The sequence below is a fragment of the Mustela putorius genome, unplaced genomic scaffold (assembly GCF_011764305.1).
Source record: "Mustela putorius furo isolate JIRA1106 unplaced genomic scaffold, ASM1176430v1.1 tig00003863_pilon_pilon_pilon, whole genome shotgun sequence".
Lineage (NCBI taxonomy): Eukaryota > Metazoa > Chordata > Mammalia > Carnivora > Mustelidae > Mustela > Mustela putorius.
In genome coordinates this window covers 15,648,056-15,663,259 of record NW_025422015.1, presented here as the reverse complement: position 1 = coordinate 15,663,259, position 15,204 = coordinate 15,648,056, and the positions used below count along the sequence as shown (strand labels likewise).

Genomic DNA, 15,204 nt, shown 5'->3' with positions numbered 1-15,204 from the left:
CACTCCAGATTGCACCTCTGTGGCTCTGTCTCACACAGTCTCTAAATCAGCACAATCTCGGGCCTGAACAAAGTAGCCTTTTTTTTTTTTAAAAAAAGATTTTATTTATTTGACAGAGAGAGAAATCACAAGTAGGCAGAGAGGCAGGTAGAGAGAGAGGAGGAAGCAGGCTCCCTGCGGAGCAGAGAGCCCGACGCGGGACTCGATCCCAGGATCCTGGGATCACGACCTGAGCCGAAGGCAGAGGCTTTAACCCACTGAGCCACCCAGGCGCCCCCAAAGTAGCTTTTGATAGTAATAAAATCTCACTTAGGGGCTTGGCCTAGTGTCCTTAGACAGAAGCACGGCTTTTCACGTTGCCTTCCAAGTTGAAGTTGGTTTACCTTGAGACGTCCGGGCGAGATAGTTGATTCAGTTGCTATGGCGACACTCCGTTTCCGCCTCCGGGCTTGCTCGAATAGCATGCTGGGAATTGTAGTGTGTGGGAACTGACACTCACCCAGGGGGCGGGGCAGCTTCCAGAGAGGGGGCTGAGTTCCCCGTTCCTCCCTGTACCACCATCCCTTGGCCCTCTGTGTTTCTGGGCCACAGAACCCAAAATAAAAGCCCAACTATGAAGTCTTCCTTTCCACGTCCACCTAAAGTACAGCTGAGGGCACGGCAGTGGAAGCAATGAGGTGCCAAGGCCGGAGACGCGAGCCCCACTGGTGGGGCAGGAAGAGGCGAGGCTCCCGCCAGGGGCACGGAGGCTCCGCCTCCTCACGTCATTTCCGTAAACAAAAGGGGCTGTGAGGGCGGCAGGGTCCGGGATGTGACCCCGGCTCAAGCTGCGGCAGTAGCGTCGCCGGCTGCAGCTGCGGCAGTGGCTTCGGAGGCTTCGGGGTCTTTGCAGTTTGAGAAAGAGGACCCCGATCCTCTCCTTCCTCAGGTATGAAGTGGAAGCAAAAGCGCTCTGGCAGTGTCGCGTTAGGCCCCTTTCACCAACTACCCTGGCCACCGCTCAATTCAGGGAGCTGAAGGGTCACCGTGGCGGCTGACTGGGGAAGGGGAATGAGGTGAAGTTAAGAGGGATTCCTAGTAATCCTGTTTGGAGGCTGTGGGTTCCTGGCAATAGAAACCCGTGTGTGAGTAGCTGTGAGCAGTCTGCAAAGGCCTACTCTAAAACCTTCCTTGCTACCCTTGCTACGTGGTGTACAGAAAAGATTTCGGTTCTCTTGGGGCAGAGATTTGCCTTTCCAAAAAACAGATTTCGAGCCCTGGCCCTTTAGTACATCGTAGTTTAAACCACTGTTGGTTTATTTGCATTGCTTTACTTCGTAGGATTCTTTTTCTTTTCTTTTTCTCGTATCACCAAATATGTTTTAGCATCATTAAAATCAAAGTTTAGTGTGTTTATGTGTTTATACAGATACTTACCTCCTTGGAGAACTAATAACCCATTGTCTCTGTTCAGTTACTTATTAAAATTCCATTTAATTTGTGTTGCATGCTGAAACAGCAAAAATACCTATTATGTTACTAACAATGCTTCTTAAAGGAAAAACTGTTAGCCAGGATTTGAATGAATTTTCACTTGGTATCTGGAATTAAAGGCTAGTCATTATAGCCTTTCCTTGAAAACCTTTGCTTCTTTAGAAGTCTCATAGCTCCAGTTACAATTGTCTGGAGTCAGCCTGAGCCAAGCGAGCTGAAATGGTTTAAATTCCAGTGCTGGTGGCAGTTGTTTAGACAATAGCAAAAAATCTGGTTTCATCAAGATTCTCAATTATGTTAGGAGTGTAATCAGTGGATTTGAATCTTTTGGTATGGTCATAGCATAGTTAGATTCACAGTGTACACAAAAAGGGCTAATACTGCTAAGGCACTTTACAGCCTGATGAGGTAAATAGCCATGTAAATTTCTCATCTCCTGATACATGAAACAATGTAATTAAGAATTTAATAGTGTGCGTAAGTAAAAAGAAAATATAGAAGGATATTTTTAATTAGCAATAATCGTGCCTCATCGCGCCTCGGATAAACCTCATTGGCTACAATACTGCCACTGCGCAAAGCTAGAAGGATATTTTTAGATAGATGGCTGTTAGGAAAAAAAAGCTGGTAAGTACATGAAGTAAAGGGAAAAGATTGGATCTGTGTTCTCTATGGTAAGGCCAGTTGGAACTTCACAGTATAACTTTTTTGATACTAGCAAACCTAAACATATATAATACAGTTTCATATATCCTTGGGAATAGGTGGAGAAAATATATTCAAAATAGTCATGGAACAAGTTTAATTTTACAGAACTTCAGTTGATCAAGGAACTAGAATCAGTATTATCCCTAGGCAGAAACTCAGTTTCTGCTTGGTGGTTGAAATAAGTTTTCTAGCTATTAGTTAAAATGCAGATACTCCTTTCATTTACACATCTGTTTAAATCTAGCTGGTTCTTCCAAGAACAGATTTTAGCAGGAGATTTAAAGACCATCTAGAGCTTGAGTCAGGCTGAGACTATCACATGGCTATTTTGTTTATTTTTTTATGTATTGTTCCCCTTCTCTAATGCAGGCTTTTTGAGGAAAGGGACTTTGTCATGTTAACGACCGTTTTCCCAATACTCAGAATAGTACCTGGGAGGTGGAAGAGAGTAAATATTTGTGGGGTGAGTGAATTTTTAAAATGGTGGAAAAAATTTCCAACTGGCAATTTTGCTTAGGGTTTTTTGTATATATAGCACAGTAGGTTAAACTTAAGGGCTTTTTATTTTAACTTTATCTAATGATCTCTGAAATTCTTGATATATTGGTATCAGCCTATGAAGTGGGTCTTTAAACCCCTTTCAGTTTTGCATATTATAGCCAGTATGTATCATTTTGCTATATTTCCTTAGGTTTTAAGAAGCTGGCCTTGGTGCAGTAAGGAGCTTAGAACAATGGAGGAACGGAAAGTGAAGAGGAGGAGTCCTAAGTCTTTTAGTGCCCACTCTACTCAGGTGGTTAATGCCAAAAAAAATGCCATTCCAGTTAGTAAAAGCACAGGGTTTTCAAATCCTGCATCACAGTCAACTTCACAGCGACCAAAGTTAAAAAGGTGAATTTTTTTTCTTTCATAATGTCACAGCAACATGCTATCAAGGTAAATACTAAATCCAGTAATTCTTATAACACTTTTTTCTCTTGGCTTAACTTTCAAAACAGTTGAGGCACATATTGTATGTGATTTAGAAAAGAAAATTATAAAGGTTACAATGTGTAGGGATTAGAACATGCAGAATGAATGATTGGTTTGAAGGCCCTTACTTAGTCTCCTATTAAAATAGACTCAGTGAGAAAATAGACAAAGTAGATGCACTAGCCAGAAAATGGAACAAAATATACAGGGGATTTTTTTGTACTTAATTTTTTTTAATGAACATATAATGTATTCTTTGGGTTTTTTTTTTTTTAAACTAAGCTGAGTGTGCTTTGGTAATTTTATTTTTTAAAAAAAGGGTGGCTTCATTGCTGTCATAGAAATGATTCATATTTATTGTAAATATTCAAAAACAAGAAAAGTTCAAAGAAGAAATTTAAAACTACCTAGAAGTAACTTATTATTAATATTTGGTGACCATCATTTGTCTTGAGGCTCTAAAGGAAACAGGAGCAACAAGTTCAAGTGTGATATATAATACAGCTGTATGTATGTGAGTACTCTGTAGTATTAGATATTTGGAAAGCAAGATAATACATGTATTTTATGTGTACTATATATATATGCATAATTCTCTCTTTTTAAAGATACTCATATACAATTAATGTTTGTATTGCATCATCTTTGCAGAGTGATGAAAGAAAAGACCAGACCTCAGGGTGGAGAAGGAAAAGGTGCACAACCAACTCCTATTCAGCACTCCTTCCTCACCGACGTCTCAGACGTTCAGGAGATGGAGAGAGGGCTTCTCAGCCTTTTGAATGATTTCCACTCTGGAAAACTTCAAGCATTCGGCAAGCCATAGATATTTCCCTTTTGTTTTTCTTTTCAAGATGTTTGCATCCTATTTGTTTGCATTTGTTTTGCCATTTCTTTTACAAGTATCATTTTCTTTTATTTAAAAAACAGAGTCCAGAGGCATAAAATGCAATCACCCCAGATTTCATTTGTCATGGTTTATAATTTATCTTCGAAAGTTTCAGGAAAAAGGGTTATTTATTTGTTTATTTATTTTTGAGAGCGAGGTGAGAGAGGCAGAGGGAGAGGGAGAGAAAGAATATTAAGCAGGCTCCATGCCCAGTACCGAGCCCCATGCAGGGCTCGTTCTCACAGCCCTGATATCAGGACCTGAGCCAAAATCAAGAGTCAGATGTTTAACCAACTAAGCCAACCAGGCTCCAGGAAAAAGTTTTTTTAAGGAGGGAGGGTTGGTTGAAATGTTAACGTAGGATTGGTATTATGGAAAAACGATCCTGAAAGTTACAAATAAAAAATAGTCTTCATCAGTTAAATAGTTGAGACTTAATGTTTTGGTTAGGGAAAGTCTCAGGATCATTTTTATTTACTCTTTGAAGCCTAAACTTAATTTTTGTCCACCATTCCTTACTTTTGAATTTGAAGAATCTGGTTTTCTTGTTCTTTCATGAATCTAGAGAACAGTTGATTGTCCCATTAAGAACTCTGAGTAGGTAGTTTTGCATATGAGTTCTGAATGTATGTAGTCAGTTTTTGTATTCAGTTTGCAACTTGCCTTATTAGTCTTGTCTGATAAAATTATGTACATGTATTTTCTATAAAGCAGTTTGAAAATTATTGGATGCACACATGAAGAATCTCACACAAATGCATAAATGTCATCAGCATACATGCTGGGTTTTTTTAGCCACCAATAAAAGGGTAAATAACCAAATAGAAAACTGGGTAGAGGTCCTAAAAAGAGCAATTCAGCTGCTTAACAACCACAAATGCAATAGTAATACAATAAATCTCACCTCATACCAGCAGACTGGCAAAATTAAAAGACTGGTAATACCTGTTGCTGGTGGAATTCAGAGAAAAGAGTTCTTTCATAAAATGCTGATGGTGCTAGAGGGGGTCAATGTTTGGAAGTTTTTTCTTTAACTCTTCTCATTAATTCTGCCTGAGAATCAGTGAGCCCTTCATATCTACCAGCTCATTTTCATCTAAAGGAACATTTTTTCTGTTAATTGATTCCACCTCCATCTGTTCCTTTTTATCCTTTTGGAGCTTCTATTCTCATGTTGGTTCATGGTTCTCACCTGGATCCCTTATGATTTCTGCTTCTTTGTATTTTTAATCCATATTGTCCCCCTCTTTCTCTCTATCTATGTATGTTAAAAATTGATGCATTTATATGTGTGCACACATATACACACATGCCCCTCTCTTGGGGTATTTCTTCCACTTGACCTTCCAGATTACTACTAATTGTTGAAAAACAAAGGAAATACAAGATATTTTCTCAGAGATATCAGGCTTTTAAATATCTCAGAAATATCTGACTTTTAAAGGATGACTTTTAAAGAGCTGTAACTAGCTTCAAAATTATCAGTAGTTGGGGCGCCTGGGTGGCTCAGTGGGTTAAGCCTCGGCCTTCAGCTCAGGTCATGATCTCAGGGTCCTGGGAGGGAGCCCTGCATCCGGCTCTCTGCTCTCAGCAGGGAGCCTGCTTCCCCCCTCTCTGCCTGCCTCTCTGCCTAATTGTGATCTCTCTGTCTCTGTCAAATAAATAAAAAAAAATTATCAGTAGTCAACATAATATTGTCAGTTTATGAAGATGATATAAAGCTGGCTGGAGGAAATTACAGTGTAATATACATGAATTCCTATTGATTCAAGATATATACTTCAACTTTATACTTTATACTATATTTTATACTTCAACTTTAGCTGAGCTATAGTATACCTCTGAGAAAGCCATGGATTTTTAGGAAAAAACTTTAGTATCAAGAGGTTGTAGAGACTAGGGGCACCTGACTGACTCAGTCAGTGGAGCATGTGACTCTTGATCTCAGGGTTGTAGGTTCAAGCCCCACACTGGGTGTAGAAATTCCTTAAAAATAAAATCTTAAAAAAAAACAAAAAGAGGTTGTAGAGGCTATACGTAAAGTGTATGAAATATGTAATATATCATGTACTATATATATATTAGTGGTCCTGAACAGATAATGCCACCTCAGACAACTCTGGTCAATACATAATGTAAAACCTGTCCTTCAGGAATTAAGCTGTCTTGCATTACTGAGTATACAACTGAATATTACACTGTGTTTCTCATGCATCATAATATTCTTCATAAATATTTTCATTTTTATTTCTTTGAGGAGGTATATATAATTGGTGGCAAAATGATTCATGATTGAAGTTCTTTTTTTTTCCCCATGGTTGAATTTTTTTTTTTAAGATTTTATTTATTTATTTGATGGAGAGAAATCACAAGTAGATGGAGAGGCAGGCAGAGAGAGAGAGAGAGGGAAGCAGGCTTCCTGCTGAGCAGAGAGCCCGATGCGGGGCTCGATCCCAGGACCCTGAGATCATGACCTGAACCGAAGGCAGCGGCTTAATCCACTGAGCCACCCAGGCACCCCTCCATGGTTGAAGTTCTTATAGGAGTCTCAAGGTTACTCATTCTTATAAAATATTAGGTCACTCAGTTCAAATGACAGTTGTCAAATTGAACATGATTAGATGACGCTATTGCTTCTAGAAATGATATTACTATAAAAAAAAAAAGGACTTTCTTTACCTAAGGGATGATTTTGGGTGTTAGTTGTTTCGTTTTTCTTTTAATTTTTGAAAGATTTTATTTTCAAGCAATGTCTACCCCTGCTACAGGGCTTGTACTCAACCCCGCACCAACTGAGTCATGGTTTTGGTTTTTTTTGCAGAAAATCTTTCCTATTTGATTTTCTCAGTGCCCACAGTCGTTTCTTAGATTATCATTGTTTTTCTGTGAAAACAGGATTTGATTTGTGATTATGCACAGAAAATACGCAGCCATTACCAATGTAATTCACCACAGAAAGAAAGCTAATTTCCTGTGAGCACCTTGAGTTTAGAAGTTTTTCCTCAAGGCTTTTAGTTTGAACTGTCCTAATCTTTATTAATGTTCTGGGATGTTCCCCCAGGAAATGAATGTTCCATTGAACAGATGGAACATGTTCGGGGAATGCAGGAGAAATTAGCTCGCTTGAATTTGGAGCTCTATGGGGAGTTAGAGGAACTTCCTGAGGATAAGAGAAAAACAGCCAGTGACTCCAATCTGGACAGGCTTCTGTCTGACGTGAGTGGAATTCTTTTTCTTTATTCTTTCTTTAGTAAAAAATTTTTATTGAAAGAAAGGTCATCATTTTAATCATTTAAAGTATACCATTTAGTGGTTTTCGGTACCTTCACAGTGTTTTGCAGACATCACTACTGTCTAATTCCAGAACATGTTCATCACCCCCTAAAAGAAACCCTATCACTCTCAATTCTCCCTTCTCTTCATCCCTTAGCAGCCACTAATCTACTCTCTATGTGGATGTGGCCATTCTGGATATTTCATATAAAGAGAATTACACAATGTGTGGCTCCTTTTATGACTGGGTTCTATCACTTAATGTAGTATTTTCAAGTTTCACACATGTTGTATTCTACCCTTTTTTAAAAAGAAATATATTTCAAAGAAATTGCTATATTTGCATCTAAGCATATATTCTGAGAATGCTGGCAAATCTAAAAGTGAAAGATTCACTTCTGTCCGTATATGATAAGATTTTAATATATAGAAGATCCTGATGTGATGTATACATTGTATGTTATTCACTCATCTAGTGGTTACTTATTTCTAAATACAGAACTGTATTTGCTATTTAAGGTAATTTAGTACATGCTACATGTATCAGCTTGCTACAACTGCTGTAACAAAGCGCCATGGACTGGCTACCCTAGAAGTTTCTTTTCCACAGTTCTGGAGCCCCAGAGATGGAGATCAGGGTATCAGCAGGACTGGTTTGTTCTGAGGCCTCTCTCCTTGGCTTGTAGATGCCCATCTTCATCTTTAGATGGCATTCCCCTTTTATCATTGGGTGCCTATGTCCCAATTTCCTCTTCTTGTAAAGCCACTAGTCCTATTGGATTAGGGCCCACACTAATGACCTCATTTTAACTTACTCCATCTTTGTAAGACCCTATCTCCAAACACACTCACATTCTGAGGTATTGGAGGTTAGGGCTAAAATGTATGAGTTTGGGGAGGACATAATCCCATCTATAACACTACGTATGGTTCTTCTACTAAAAGGTATTAATGAAATTGGTCTCTTTAAACATTTATTTGGAATAAAAGAAAAAGAAAAATTGATACTTTAGTTTCAGAATAGTTTCCATATTCACTAATGACAAAAATGTTTAATTTCTGTTCCTTCTCTTTATCCTTTGAGTAACTAAATGTGCAGGAAATGATATGCCCATACTTTCAATGTTTCAAGCCTGTGTGTTTATTTTATATCTACTGTGTTCAGTCTTACAAGTATTTCCTTCTACTAGTTCCTCTTAATAAATAAATACAGGCTTGTTTTGCATTACATTTAGGAAAGTGACTGTGGTATGGTGAGAACACTGAATTTGAAACCAGAAAGCCTTTGTTTAGTCTGGGTATATCAGTGTAACTTGGTCAATTTAGTTAACATTTCTATAACTTTGTTTCTGTAACATTTCTGTAAAATAGGTGTGATTAACTCTACCTCATCCTGAAAACTGAATGATATGTGAAATCTTTTTGTAATCTACAAAGGTTTTAAAGAGTTTGATCATGAAAATGTCAACTTTTTAAAACTATTAATAGAGATGTTATAATTATTCATGGTTTTAAGAATCCTTATAAAACTCCAGATTTTATTATCTGGTTTCATTCTCTTCTCATATGTGTTTAATAAATGCTAAAGGTACTTTATAATTACTTTGTATAAGTGAATTTCCTAGTCTGGAAATTTTTGGAAAGTTTTTTCAATATTTTACTTTTTCTTTTAAAGAAAGCTTAAAGGAAAAATGGTTTATTTTAAAATATGTAAACAATGACCCACTGAAGATATTTTTCTTATAAAAATCAAAATTAACTTTGTTTCTTTGTGTTACAGTTAGAAGAACTGAATTCTTCCATGTATCCTTTTGTCTAATATCAACAGTGAAAAGTTTACACATTATAACTCCAGTGAATAGCTCAATCAAGTGAACAAGGACACCTACTATTATTACTGGAGCCATTTCTCTTCCCCTTTGGTTTCCAAATGGAATTTTTAGTTGCTTTTGTATGTTGCCATTTTGTTTGTTTCTGGTTTGTTCTGCTTTGCTTTGTGTTGCTTTTAGATTTTTATTTTTATTTTTTTTAAGATTTTATTTATTTATTTGACAGACAGAGATCACAAGTAGGCAGAGAGGCAGGCAGAGAGAGAGAGAGAGAAAGAGGGAAGCAGGCTTCCTGCGGAGCAGAGAGCCCGATGTGGGGCTCGATCCCAGGACCCTGAGATCATGACCCGAGCCGAAGGCAGCAGCCCAAACCACTGAGCCACCCAGGCGCCCCTGTTTTTAGATTTTTAAAAGAAATTTAAAAAATATTAATCAGGAGAATTGAGGATTAGGCTATTGCCATAGAAATTATTTTGAATCTTAGATTCTTGAGTTAAAGAGCAGTTGGATATGTGGACATAAAATGCCATACTTAATTTACTATCATTACATAGAACACTTTAGATGCATATATAAAGTGTATTATAGGATTAGCTTAAAGGAAAGCACCAAGGCATATGTAAAATATGCAGGTTTTGACATTTCAGTTTGGAGCAATTATTTCAGGAACTATACAAAATGTATTTCTGGACAGAGATGCAGATACAATGTGAGATATATAAGAACAATAAGAAATGATTCTGCCTATAAGATCATTTAATTTGAGAGTTTAGTCCCTCTGGACTAAATAATGCGATACTAAAAAGGATACTGGTTGTGGAGTCAGGAGATTTGATTTTTGAAATTTGGTTTTGATACTAATTTTGGGTAAATTGTTTAACATCTCAGAGTGTCCTCTGTAATATGGGGTAATTGCTACATATAATGATGTGTATATGAAATTTTCCAAACTGTAGAAAATACATTTTATATATATATATATATAATTGTTAATAACATATACTGTTATTAAATGCTAAATTATGGGGCGCCTGGGTGTCTCAGTGGGTTAAAGGCTCTGCTTTTGGCTTCGGTCATGATCCCAGGGTCCTGGGATCTGCATCGGGCTCTCTGCCAGCAGGGAGCCTGCTCTCCCCCCCCCCCCACCGTCCCCGCCTGCCTCTCTGCCTACTTATGATCTCTGTCTGTCAAATAAGTAAAATCTTTCTTAAAAAATGCTAAATTATGCAGTAACAACAGTGAAGAATTAGAGAGGTATATACAAATCTAGTAATAAAAATCATAATCTTACTTAAGTACTTACTACTTGCCAAGTATTTTATGAAGGACTTTACATGCATTTCCTTATTTGGTCCTACCCTTGTAAGTATGTGGTATTATACTTATCATTTTACAGATGGAGAAAATAAGGTTTTGAGAAGTCACATAAACTGTGGGAGACATTAATGTAAAATATCATTACCAAGAAGGATTTAATTTGAGGATTCGATATGAGTTAATTATGAGGCTTCTCTTAGTAGTAGTTCCTAGTTCTTTTTTCTTTTCCTTATATTCATTCTGAGCTCTCTATTCTATGCTTTATATATTTTTTCTATGCATATGACACACCAGTATCTCCTAGCCTCTGAGTTTTTGTTTAACATTTAGATTTACTTATCTTACCACTTGGCTTGATTCAGTCACCACGGTTGAACAAGGCAACATGATAGACTACAAGAGCATGGGCTTTGAATTGTTTGGTTTCATATCTTGGTAAGCAGGTGTGTAGCCTTGAGCAAAGTTGGCAACCCTAGTTTCCTCATTTGTAATAATTGTTCTCTCTGTACTCAGACTTTCCCCTTATAATTTCCTTCTCTGTCATCAGTTGCCTCTGTTATTTCAGTCTCCAAGATTATTTAAATTCCTTCTATGACTATACCAGACATTGCTACTCATGGTACTCTCTGCCATTGAACCTGGATGTGGGCAGGAAATTATTGCCATTTATTGATTACAGTTAGTTTTCAGGCATCATCAGCTCTGCCTTTTATTCTTTCTTCATTCCTCACCCTCATCACTTTATTCCATAACCTTTCAAATTTCTTCTGTTCCACCTCTAGAGCTGCACTGTCTAATATGACAGCCATTAGCTATGTAGCTACTGAGCGGGTGAAATAGCTAATACAGATTGAAATGTGCTAGAACTATAATTTGTACATCTGATTTCAAAGATTTAGTGTTACAAAAAGAATATAAAATATCTCAATATGTTTTATAGTGATTATATGCTGAAATAGCTTTTTGATATATTAGTATAAAATATATTTTAAAAATTATATCTGTGGTTTGCAGTGTGTGTGTATATATATATATATATATATATTTTTTTTTTTTTGCAACAGTGCTGCTGTAGACTTTAGATACCACTAAATAATTCTTTCCTAAAAACATCACTGTTATCTTGCCATTCTTATTTTAAACTAATTTTTTTTTACCATGTCAGACTTTCTAAAGGCTCTCAGTAGTATGATCACAACCTACATATTCTCTTATATTTTTCATTGCTGTTAAGCTGGTTCTCTGGATATCAAAGAAGACATAATGTTCATGCTTACTGTGATGCCTTTTTCAGGTTGTACTTCTACCTAGAGTTGCTCTGGCTTCCCCCTTTCCCTTATCCAGTAACACCAAAGCTGTCCACTTCCATAAAGCATTTTATCTGTACCTCAGACTAGCATTCTGCCTATTTTAGTATCTGTTGGTTTTTGTATATGTTAAATCTCAGCTTTCCAACTGGACAAGAATGTCTTTGCCAATACTCGTGTCTATGTATTTTAGCAATTTCTGCCGTGTGTGTCTTGCTAACATTGAATTGTTCTCATTTCATTGTTTGAATTGGGTCTTGAAAAAATAGGTAGCAGGTGGATCTTACAGAGAGATGAAAGAGGAAAATGAAAGGCAATGATAAGAAGGAAAGGGAATAATATCTGCAGGAATTCCATCCTGTTTCCAGTCTTCTTAAAGAATAATTCAGAAGATTATAAGAAAAGATTTAGAGATATAATTTTATTTTTCACCTTTACAAAGAAGTTGTTTTCCAAAGGATAATAAACTGGTATTGTCTTCTCAAATGATTTTTTTAAAATATCTGGTAAGTTTTCATATTAGTTCTTACCATGAAAATAATTCTTGCCACATTAAAATAATTCTGTGCTCTACTAGAACCTGGAACATAATCCTGATTTAGTGACTATTTTTAAGTCTTCAGATTTCAGATATAGTATAATTTGTATATTTTATATTGTAATATATATTATTATATTATATTAATATATTATTTAATATATTTTATAATTATAATAATTACATATAATTATACTTATTTAATTAATATAGTAATATTTATTATTATCATATATCTCTAATTTATATACTATATTTATATAACTATAGTTTATATAAGTATATATATAAGTAGTATAAACTATATATATACACGTATCTATATAATTTATATAGATACGTGTATATAAGTATATATATATATATATATATATATAACTTCACTATGCTTAAAAATTGTCTTGTTACATTCAGGTTTAAAAATTGTCTTGCTACATTCAGGTTTCTCAGCCACATAGGCACTTGCCCTTTAAATCATTTTAATAACTTTTTCTCGGCTCCTGAGTGTAATTTCCCATAATTTAAAAGAAGTCCTCATCACAGAATGAAAATCTTCTTAACGATAAACTCAGACAAAAGCTACATTTGGCTGATGCACAAGATGTTCCAAATACTTCCACCAGCTAAACGACATGTGGTTGCTTTCTTGTGGCTTGAAGAAGAGCAGCATTCATTACTTTTCCAGCTGAATCCAGTAGCAGAATCACCTTCCACAATAAGGAATAAAGTGATTAAAGTGCCAGTGCAATGATTGTTTTCACTCCTGCTTTTAGTAAATTTGACTCGCTGCTATTCATCATAACTGGAGCCTCGGCCTTGTTGAAGGCTTAATCAGGTTGTGCTGCTATGCTTTCCATTGTTGCCTTATGGGGGTTATACTTGAAATGCATTGTGCAGAATGTTAATAATAGGGCTGAAGGTTTCTCCTTCCTGAGCTCACCAAACTTATTCCCATGTTGCTTATAAGTTGATGATGCACAGGCTTTTTGTGGCAGCCCCGCTGCAGTTTACGTTAGACAATCAGTACACACACTGGTGTTTTCCAGTGGCCAGTGACAACAAAATATAAATGAGTATTTGTGAAATTTGCTATTTTTAATAAAAGTGATTGTTTTAAATTGGTCTTTATTGTTTTATTTTGAAGAGCCCTGTAGTCTTTCAGTCTGGGGATACAAGAGTTCCATCCTCCAAAGTACACTGTGTTTATAAAATTTTGGGTTATGTAATTTTCTTCCAGATTTTGCACCTTGTGCACATTTCAGTATTGGTCCAAGCATGAAAAGAGCATGGGCTTTAAAGTCAGACCTTGATTTGAATCCCTATTCTGCCCCCTTAGCTTTCTGTTCATGCCCGTTTATTTTGTTTCTTTGGGTTTAACTTTTGTTTTTCATCTAGAAATGAGATTAATAACCAATTTGTACTGGTTATGAGGAGAAAGTAAAAAGGTGTGTATAAGTTGCTTATCACAACAGCTAACACCCCTAATACACAGCAAACATCATCAGTTTAATTGCCCATTTTACACAGCTTTTTTGAAATAATTAACTCATATACCATAAAATACATCTTTTCAAGTGTACAGCTCAGTGGTTTTTACTGCATTCACACTTGTGCACCCATCACCATAATCTAATTGTAGGACATTTTTATCACTTCCATCTTTTCAAAAAGAAGCCCATTGGCAGTCACTCCCCATATCCCCCCCACCCAGCCATTTGTAACTAGTAATCTAGTTGCTGTCTATGGATTCGCCAATTCAGGACATTGCGTATGAATGGAATCAAGCATGGTTTTTTATGACTGACTTCCTTCACTTAATGCAGTATTTTCAGGGTTTCAGGGTTCATCTGTGTTGTAGCATGCGTGGATCAGCACTATATATATATATGGCATATGTATACACACACACATATTTATATATATAACCAGATCATATCCTATTGTGTAGATATGCCACATTATGTTTATTCAATCATAGCTCAATTGCCTTCACATTTTAGAAAAGGCCCATGCTTGCTTCTTGTTTCCAGGATAGAGAAACAAGCACCTATTCGGGGGGTGGGAGAGTGAAAGTCACTGAATGATACAAATCTTGATTTTAGTAATTTTTGGCATTCTGAGTTCAAAGAATTTTGACCGACTTATCTAGTGGGTCTTTTTGATACCCCTTTTAAAAATGAGCAAATTAGCAGAACGTTAAAGACAATCTTCTAAACTTTTCACGTGGATTGCAAAAACAGGGATTCCAGGGTGGGGAAATAGCATTTCTGGACCCGACAGAGCAAAAGGAAATTTTGCCATGTGACGTGTTTTTCTTGGATGGGTCCTGAGACAGAGTAAAGCAAAAGCTGTTTCCTGTGGATTAGCGACAGAGCATCAAATTGACCTTGTTTATTCATTTGGTTTATTTGTCCTTTGTGTCAAGGAGCCCCATGGGGGCCTCAGGTAATAACATTTTAGCTTATCTAATTTGTACCCTTTCATACGAAAACATATTAAAGGCAGCAGGGGAAAAAAAAAAAGAGGTGCCTGGGTTAGAACAAAACTGTATTAGAACAAAATTATATATTATATAGATGTTGTGTATTCCCTGTAGACAAATTTTAATTACCAATGACTTAAAAAAATACTACCAGGGCAAGCCATTTATCATATTCTGTGCTGCTTCCAGATCCCTTAAGCTTGTTTGCTTTGATTTTGGTGCCTCCTGTGTAACGCTAAAATTGATAATAAGTATTAAAATAGTCTGAGGATTTGCCAAAGATAAATTCCCCAACTTTCCCATCCCAGGGCCTTAATATTGCTGGCTTCAGCGTCGCATCTCCTCTTGGTTGGGGTCCCGCTACCCGGCGTCTGCCCCTCTGCTCCAAGCCTTCAGGGGTCCCACCCTAGGCTCCC

The 15,204-nt window shown here is 36.6% G+C and overlaps 1 protein-coding gene and 1 non-coding gene across 2 annotated transcripts; one reads left to right on the top strand and one right to left on the bottom strand.

Moving 5' to 3' along the window:
• Positions 1 to 748: 748 nt before the first annotated feature.
• On the top strand, positions 749 to 13,424 carry CCDC28A (coiled-coil domain containing 28A). The gene is made up of 6 exons (XM_013064202.2): positions 749 to 928; positions 2,873 to 3,072; positions 3,805 to 3,968; positions 7,104 to 7,258; positions 9,096 to 9,118; positions 12,879 to 13,424. The coding sequence occupies exons 2-6, from the start codon at positions 2,915 to 2,917 to the stop codon at positions 12,931 to 12,933; spliced, it is 555 nt and encodes a 184-aa protein (XP_012919656.1). The 5' UTR covers positions 749 to 928; positions 2,873 to 2,914; the 3' UTR covers positions 12,934 to 13,424.
• On the bottom strand, positions 1,916 to 2,056 carry LOC123387864. Its single transcript, XR_006602364.1, has one exon. It is a non-coding gene; the product is annotated as a U4 spliceosomal RNA (small nuclear RNA).
• Positions 13,425 to 15,204: the final 1,780 nt, after the last annotated feature.

Coding starts and splice junctions, on each gene's coding strand:
- CCDC28A (XM_013064202.2), top strand. CDS start 2,915: ATGGAGGAACGGAAAGTGAAGAGGAGGAGTCCTAAGTCTTTTAGTGCC. Junction 7,259..9,095: donor TGGACAGGCTTCTGTCTGAC/GTGAGTGGAATT, acceptor TTTGTGTTACAG/TTAGAAGAACTGAATTCTTC. Junction 9,119..12,878: donor GAAGAACTGAATTCTTCCAT/GTATCCTTTTGT, acceptor CGATAAACTCAG/ACAAAAGCTACATTTGGCTG.